General features: G+C 47.2%; 1 protein-coding gene across 2 annotated transcripts; it reads left to right on the top strand.

Moving 5' to 3' along the window:
* Positions 1-2997: 2997 nt before the first annotated feature.
* On the top strand, positions 2998-8040 carry CCR4 (C-C motif chemokine receptor 4). Of its 2 annotated transcripts, none has more exons than XM_045857194.1 (2): positions 2998-3053; positions 5556-8040. In XM_045857194.1, the coding sequence occupies exon 2, from the start codon at positions 5635-5637 to the stop codon at positions 6715-6717; it is 1083 nt and encodes a 360-aa protein (XP_045713150.1). In that variant the 5' UTR covers positions 2998-3053; positions 5556-5634; the 3' UTR covers positions 6718-8040. The 2 variants fall into 2 exon arrangements, with proteins under 2 accessions (XP_045713150.1, XP_045713151.1); XM_045857195.1 differs by having other exon boundaries at positions 3010-3053; positions 5584-8040.
* The last annotated feature ends 339 nt before the right edge of the window (positions 8041-8379 follow it).

Genomic DNA, 8379 nt, shown 5'->3' with positions numbered 1-8379 from the left:
TTAGCCAATTGACAGAGAACCCATGAAAACTAACACCACCTGCTTGCCATACATTATTGTCCCCTATGGTGCCAGTTCGCTGTGTAACCCAGTGCTACCCAGTTCTTGGGTATCCACCCCCGACCCCTTCCCCCTGTGGCCCTGCCTGGCAGCCTTCTCCCATTTTAAGCTCTAAGTGACAAGTCTGACACCATGTCTTTGATGCTTTGCCATCACTGTTTTACAGCTCAGTCCCTGAGCCCCTCCTGAAGGCCTTGGGAAGGGTATGGCTTCCAATGTCAGATACTGTGCTGGTCCCTGTGGATGGCTTAGGTCCTGTGTGGGCTGGGTGAAGTACTTGGATGTCTTCGGTGCTGAAATAAGGCTTGTTAACGCCAGGGGGCGCTGTAGTCTCATGTTAGTGCTTTCTTTCGGGAATGCACTGTGCTGCGTACCACCTCGGTTTGGAGGAGGGTTGCCCTGGGGTAATTTTCATGACCTGCTCCTGTTTAGTTTTCAGAAATTCAGCCCAGGGGAAGACGGTGTCTGTAAAAAAGTGAGGGGTGTAGGTCCTGTGTCTCTGGCCGTGTTGTCTTGAGCACACCACCTCCCCTCTCTAGGTTCTTGTTCCCCATCTATGAAATAGGCATTACAGAAAACTCGATCCTTTTTTTAGTGGGGGAGGGGGGGGTGCGGCAGGGTTGGTTAGTTTTGAAACCCTTTCTGGAGGGAGAACCTATTTAGTGTTTTTTTTCAGGACAATAACGTTAAATCTGAACGCTGACATCTGCAACTTGTTGCAAACCTGAAACCTTCTTTTAATATGAACACTGACTCAGAAATCAAACGTGGCCCACTGAGTCTAAGTCCAAATATGTCTTGGATTCCTACTTATGGCAGAGGGCAGCATGCCAGGCTCTGCTATTTCAGGGGAGAACGTCATTCCTGTGCATTCTATCCGTCCCACTAATTTTCACTGCTGCTGTCCCTCTTGTGCACCGCTGCACCAGGCACTGTGCTAAGCGCTCCACAAACATTAGCTCATCAATCTCTCCTCAATCCTCATGCATCATCACCGTTACAGGTGAGAACATTGAAGTTCCATAGCGATAAAGTGGTGGCGCTGAGCCCCAAACCCAGAGTGAGCAGACCTCCAAGCAAGTGCTCTCTACCAACATGGACACTGGCGCTGGTGGTTTCTCTCACTCCTGACCGGTGATGCCCATCACGCGGCCAGATCCAGTCCTGGGAGCATTCACTGGCTTTTAAGGGATCAACTCAGGACCTACACTGACCAATGATCACTTATGGTGATTTGGACCTCTGGATATCTATCCCATGTTCTAGAACCTTAACAACCCCCATCCTGCCAGCCAGGGGCCAGGGACACTTGGGCGGCGTGCTCAGGTGGGAGTGGCCATGGCCTTGCGGGGGTGCGTGCTTTCACAGCGTCCGCACGGTGCCCCTCAGCTCTCTAATTTGTCCCTTAAGGTCTACAATTCCATGGTAGAAACTTCCTCAGCCTCCACATTTTAAAAAATGTGGTTATTTTATAAATTGCTCTGAGTAGTGGGTATAGATTCACCGGGACATTTTCATTCAATGCCGGCCTTCCTGAGTTCACAATGATATTAGGATTGGAAAGCCACCGAGAAGCATTACAGTAAGGAACCACATTTAACCTGAACCCAAGCCCAGCATTGGCCAAACTTATTTGACCGCAGATCTCTGTTTGTTTTGTTTTTGTGGTTTTATTGTTTTGTTTTGTTTTGTTTTTGTGGTTTTTTTGTTTTGTTTTGTTTTTCAGGCTATCTGTGAATCTGGATGCATAGTTCACACCTGGTCTGGGGAACATTGGTGTCGTTTAGGGTTTCTCGCCCTCAGCCCTGCTGACATTCTGGGGTGGATAACTATTGCGGGGGGGCTCTCCTCGCCTTGTAGGGTTTTAACAGCATTCCTGGCAAAAATTTGTTCCCAGGGGTGAAAAAAACTTTTTCTATGTGTAAAGTACAAATACGCGTATGTTACATAAACAGATATACAGTTTGTGGTATTAAAAGTTCATGGGGAGGTGATTCGGAAAAAACAACCAGAAAGACTCCTTGTGGGGTGATAATGAAAAAAGTTTGATCAACACTGCTTTAGGTCAATCTTTTAGTTTCTGTGCCGGCAGCTTCCTCAAGAAAAATGACATGAGTGGCTCTTTCAAGCTGAACTGCAGAACTAAGCAACTCTATTCACGTGGAGGGACAGCGTTTGAAAGCCCACAGAAGCTGAGGACAGATACACAAAAGACAGGACTGGTGTCAGCCCCTTGGCTACAACCGCGGAGCAAACCCAAAGGGACTCTGCCAAGATCACCCTCAGTAACATCATCATGATTTCTAAGCACAAGGGTCTTGGGGGACGGGTCTTCCCATTGCCTTTTAAAGGGGCTTGAAACTATATTGTTATGTCTCGTGCACAAGATTGAGGATTTCTCCACTGTTGACTGTGGCTGACTAAGGTCTTCCAGGTCACTCCCAGACATGTGTATTTGTACACATTTCTCTTCTCTACCTGACCACCCTTTTTCTTGAGTATGTCTGGCTTCTCATTCTGACCTCTTCAGATGCCACTTGCTCAGAGAATATCACGCCTCTCGATTGCTTGCCACTGTGCATCCACGACGGGGAAATAACAAGCAGCCCCCTGATTCAGAATATCCAGAATAGAAAGATCACTTCTGCTGCAGACAGCCAGCTAAAAGGACAGTTTTAAAATTAGAAATACAGCAAATCAAGGATTTTTTACAGGTTTCTCTTTTTAATAATTTACTTCATTTTTCTCCTTAATCTAGCTTTCAGTTTTGGGAAATGAGTGACTAAGAGTCACTAAGGGTCATTAAGAGTCATTTTCTCTTTCTTCTATAAAAAAAAAAACCACTTGAACTCAGCAGAGATGGGCGAGGAACAGAGTCGGAGCTCACAGGAAGACGTGCCCTTCAAAGGCACCTGTCTTTCTTGATTCTGCTTCTTGAGCAAGTCTGGCACTGCCTCACAGACCTTCCTCAGAGCCACTGTCAGACAAGCAGGGTAAGTGCAGAGGGATGGGGCCGTTCCCGGGCTGTGGGTTGATTTCTGCACAGGTGTGAAGCCTTTGGAAGCACTGAAGCTGGCCAGCCACTCCCCCAGTCCTATCACTTAGGCATCTTGGTCAGTCCAGTGCTCACATTTGGCTCCTATTTTTGGAGGTCATACACGATCTTTACCTGGACCCACACCCTCCAAGTCCTCATCTGATGGCACTCATTCATGCACACACCTGGCCTAAGTCCACGTGCTCAGAACATGCAGACAATTTTCATTGAACATATACACTTTTCTGCCTCTCACTTCTAGGAAGACTCCTAGGTTAAGACCGTACAAATAAGGATGGCAGAATAATTCAAAACACTTGCCGGCCGTGTTTACTTTAGTGTGTTCTGATAATTTCCTAACTCCTCAGCCTCTTTTGTTTCTTTAATTTTCACTGGCAATATGGTGCAGAAAGACTACAATTGTTCTTTGTTTAAATAGAATTGCAATTTTTTAACGCATTTTTGGGGGGACCCTGAGATGCATCAGTCTTCAGCATCTGTTTGCTGGAGTGAACCAAAACCTCTCACTTGAGAAACAGAGAGTTTAGGTGTTTGGGTGTGTGCTGGTGAGGGTGGGAGGTAAGGGAGTAGCTGTGAATTACTCAGCACTGTGAAGACGGTTTTAATAAGGAGCCTCAGGACACCATTAAGAAGAAAGCGAGAAGAATAAAGTCAATAATATAGTAACTATGTATGGGGCCAGGCGGATAGTTGAGATACTTGTGTGTGTGGGGGGGCTACTCTGTAAAGTGCTTGATTGTCTAATCACTATGCTGTACCTCTGAAACTGATACAGAATAATACTGGATGCACATTGTAATGTAAAAGAAAGGAAGAAAGAGGAATTGCCTCTGAGTCAGAAAGCTCATTCCTAAATTGCTCTGAGTCACACGTAGACTTGTGTGGAACTTTAAGGTTTTAACCTCGTCATCTGCTGATGTGGATAGGAGATGAGAGTGCTGTGACCTTGTCTGTAACTTGAAGTAGGTTTTCACCTCATCTGCCGATTTAGATAGGAAAGGAGGGTGGTGGAGGATGCAGAGATTTTATTTCTGGCTCTGATGTGCCTTTTCTAGATCTGTCATACTAATTCCCACTCGGATAGGATTCAGTGCATAGGATTGATTTTCATGTATGGTTTCGATGAAAAGACCGAACATTTCCCTCAGTTTACCCAGCTGAGTACGTGCTGTAACCTTTGGAAGGAAGGGCCCTGAGAACAGGTCTGCTGCATTAGTGTCAGACTGGCCGGGGAGAGGCTGGCCCGGAGGGCCGGCGCGTTCCCACCTGAGACGACGCTCCGGCGCGAACACGAATCTGGGCGGTGGGGCATGGGAACCCACTTGCGCCAACGTCCAAGAGCTGGTTGTGAAATATTCAGGAATTTCACCAGGCAGTTGGTAGCTTGATCTTGTCCGTGGTGGGTGTGTTTACACCGTGGAAACCAGCAAAAACCATAAATCAGAGTCCTTCCATTCTCAACACCCCCCGACCTGCTTTGCTAGTGCGTCCTTGGGACTCAGAGTCTGAAGAGCAAGCTCTGTGTATAGCTGTGTGGCCCTCGAAAGTAACTTAACTTCTCTGAATCGTCCATGAGTTGTCTGCACCATGGCTCGGTATGCTTGGTTGGCTTGGAGAAGCAGTTTGCGTTGGGAGGGTGGGATGCTGGGGACGGGAGTGCGGGAGCGGGAGTGAATGGCAATACCAGTGAACGTGCTTTGTGCAAAGCATGTAGGAGGAATAAGAATTTTCATATAAAGGCAAATGACCAACCTGGTTTCCTTCTAGCTTAATGATCACCTAAGTAATTTTTGGAGTTACAATCTAAAGGGGTATTACAGGCAGGTGTTAAAATACTTTCTTTCTGTTTTTATGTGGGAAAGGCCCTCAGTATAGTGCTGTTGGGGATGTCAGCTAGCCTTGAACTTCCTGCAAGTGACTGCAGTAACCCAGGCTACCTTTCAGAAACACAGTCCCTCTTACAGAGGAGGGAACCGGAGCTCTCAGCAGAGGGGCAAGAACAGTGGCAGAGCTGGAATTTGGGACCTGTCTGACTCCAAAGGGCAGGACTCTTTTTTAAAAACTGTTTTAATTTTTTTTTTTATTGATTTAAAAGAGAGAGGGTGCAGGGGAGAGAGAGGCATTGATGTGAGAGAGAAACATCTCTCGGCTGATTGGTTGCCTCCCATATGCACCCCAACCAGGGAGTGAACCTGCAACCTAGGTGTGTACCCTGACCGGAAATCGAACTTCCAGCCTTCTGGTGTACGGGCCGATGCTCCAACCAACGGAGCCATGCTGGACAGGGTCAGACTTATTTCATTTGGCTGCACTGGCCTGTGAGGACCTGAGCCCTTCAACTTGGGAAGGTTGGAAAGGATGGAGAATGATCTGGGGCAAAATACGAAGCAGCTGTTCTCTGCACTCAGCACTGTTCTGATCTGCTTTGTTCTTACAGGAATCTTGTTTGCCCTCCGCCTCCTTAGCTTCTTCTGGTTGGACTCAGACCCGCCCTGGGGGAGCCTGGAGATTTGAAAATGAACACCACGGATGTAGCAGACACTACCATGGATGACAGCATCTATAACAATTACTATCTCTATGTAAATATCCCCGAGCCTTGCACCAAAAAAGGCATCAAAGCCTTTGGGGGGATCTTCCTGCCCCCGCTCTACTCCTTGGTCTTTCTGTTTGGTCTGCTGGGAAACTCCATGGTGGTGCTGGTCCTGTTCAAGTACAAGCGGCTCAGGTCCATGACAGACGTGTACCTGCTCAACCTGGCCATCTCGGACCTGCTCTTCGTGCTCTGCCTCCCTTTCTGGGGCTACTATGCGGCGGACCAGTGGGTTTTTGGACTCAGTCTCTGCAAGATTATTTCCTGGATGTACCTGGTGGGCTTCTACAGTGGCATATTCTTCATCATGCTCATGAGCATAGACAGATACCTGGCCATTGTGCACGCGGTGTTTTCCCTGAGGGCCAGGACCGTGACTTATGGGGTCATCACCAGCTTGGTCACGTGGGCAGTGGCTGTATTTGTCTCCCTGCCAGGGCTTTTATTCAGCACTTGTTACACAGAGGAGGGGCGTACCTACTGCAAAACCAAGTACACGCGCAACGCCACTCGGTGGAAGGTTCTGAGCTCCCTGGAGATCAACATTCTAGGGCTGGTGATCCCCTTAGGGATCATGCTTTTTTGCTACTCCATGATCATCAGGACCCTGCAGCACTGTAAAAACGAGAAGAAGAACAAGGCGGTGAAGATGATCTTTGCTGTGGTGGTCCTCTTCCTGGGGTTCTGGACACCGTACAACGTGGTGCTCTTCCTGGAGACTCTGGTGGACCTAGAGGTCATCCAGGACTGCACCTTTGAAAGACACCTGGACTATGCCCTTCAGGCCACAGAGACCCTGGCTTTTGTCCACTGCTGCCTTAACCCAGTCATCTACTTTTTCCTGGGGGAGAAATTTCGCAAGTACATCATCCAGCTCTTCAAAATGTGCGGGGGCTCTTCCGTGCTCTGCCAGTACTGTAGGCTCCTCCAGATCTACTTCCCCGACCCCTCCAGCTCATCTTACTCACAGTCCACGGTGGATCACGACCTCCACGATGCTCTGTAAAAAACGGGAATGCCAAAAACGGAGTCAGTAAGCTTCCCAAATGAAGAGCTTACTTAAAATTGTGTTATAGTAAGAGTTCCCTGAGCCAGGAAGCGTCAGGGAGAAGACGTACACCCACTGCAGTAAGCCAGAGGGGCTTCTCACCCTGCAATCATTCTGCTTTCCTCTGCCGCGCACAGGTTCACTGCAGCGAGAGCTCACCTGGGCCGACGTGTCCTTCCCCGCCCCAGGCTGGCCGCTGTGATAAGGAAACCCGAGGGGAACTCTGAGCAGCTTTTCAAAGACGTTAGGAATCATTCTGGAAGGGGAAGACCATTTGCTTCTAATCGGACAGATGGGGTTCTCCTGAGGAAGTAGAAGAGAATTGGTGGAATAAATTGCTACTTCCTGCTGGAAAAATGGGCTCTTTAATTTCTAGCTTTCACGGAACAGTATAGAAAGCTTTGACATGCTGTCCCCGGGTTTTTTCTAATACTATATCTGCAGCCAGGTGTATGCAGAAATGAATGGTGAAGTCATGAACTTAGATCTGATTTTTTGAATGTAAGTGATTATTCGTTAATGAAAGCCAAACTTTGCATGCTGATTCCAAATATGAGGATATGGAGACATTAGTATGCTCTGACTCCCAAACACAAAATTCAAGGCATTAAAAAAATCCAAACATGCTTGTGGATATCCGAATACTTTGTTTTAATTATAAGAGATGAATATTGAAAATTTTTAAAAAATCACATAGTCCCTGATACATTTATTTGCAGTCTTTTACCTATTGACAAAGTAACAATAACAAAGACACCTAGAGTGTGACAATGCCCCCCTTTGTTCCTTTGAAGCGCCCGCCAGCAAGGGAGGTGAGAATAATCAGCGAAAACGTTATTGTTGACGTGACATAAAAATGACTCAAAATGATGAAATTGTGAAGTGTCATCCTCTCTTTTAAAACATTGGCCCCGGTCTTTAACTTTGGCGTGACTCAAAAATCCAGTCATTTTTACTCATGTAATTAATCATTTTACACCATAAAGATCGTTCTTGCAGCCTTAATTCATCAGTTAGGTAAAGGCTTGAACAAAGTCTGGGGCTCAGTTGTGAAACTGGGACACTTATCACCGCTCCAAAAACAAAAGCCTATCTTGCAAAAAAAGCCTACCTTGCCATTGACTGAGCAACCATTCAAACTGCTTCTGTAAATTTACACATTAGTGCATGCTCTACATGGAAAAAGAATGCATTTCCAAAAAATTTCTTTTCAGAAAAGTGATTTGAAAAGGGTACGTTGATGTTGCCTTCATAGGAAAAATATAAAATAAATGTGTGTATAGTCCCATGGAGCCTTTTTTCCTGATCGTGTTTGTTTCTGATCCGAGGGGCATGAGCGTCCAAGCAGCCGAGGCCCCCCCGGGCTGGCCTCCCCCACATCAGCTACAAGATGAAGATGCTGTGCCTGTGCCCAAGGGGAGGAGTCGGGGGTTTCGTCCTTCAGATCTCCACCTGGGGTGGGAGATAGAGTTGCTGTCTTGTTCCAGTGCACTTGGGGATCAGAGTCGGTGAGAAGTGGGGCTGGGGGTCAGGTTTCCAGGCAGAGTTTCCTTAGAAAACCCCTATGTGGTCTATGCTGGGGCCTGCCAGATTCCCACTTTGCATTCCCTTGTGAGCCAG

Source organism: Phyllostomus hastatus, unplaced genomic scaffold (genome assembly GCF_019186645.2).
Source record: "Phyllostomus hastatus isolate PE091 unplaced genomic scaffold, TTU_PhHast_1.1 phas_scaffold_129, whole genome shotgun sequence".
In the NCBI taxonomy this organism is placed as follows: Eukaryota; Metazoa; Chordata; class Mammalia; order Chiroptera; family Phyllostomidae; genus Phyllostomus; species Phyllostomus hastatus.
This window is presented reverse-complemented; position numbering and strand designations above follow the sequence as displayed.

Bases quoted from the DNA above. Each gene is read 5' to 3' on its own strand.
- CCR4 (XM_045857194.1), top strand. From the start codon at position 5,635: ATGAACACCACGGATGTAGCAGACACTACCATGGATGACAGCATCTAT.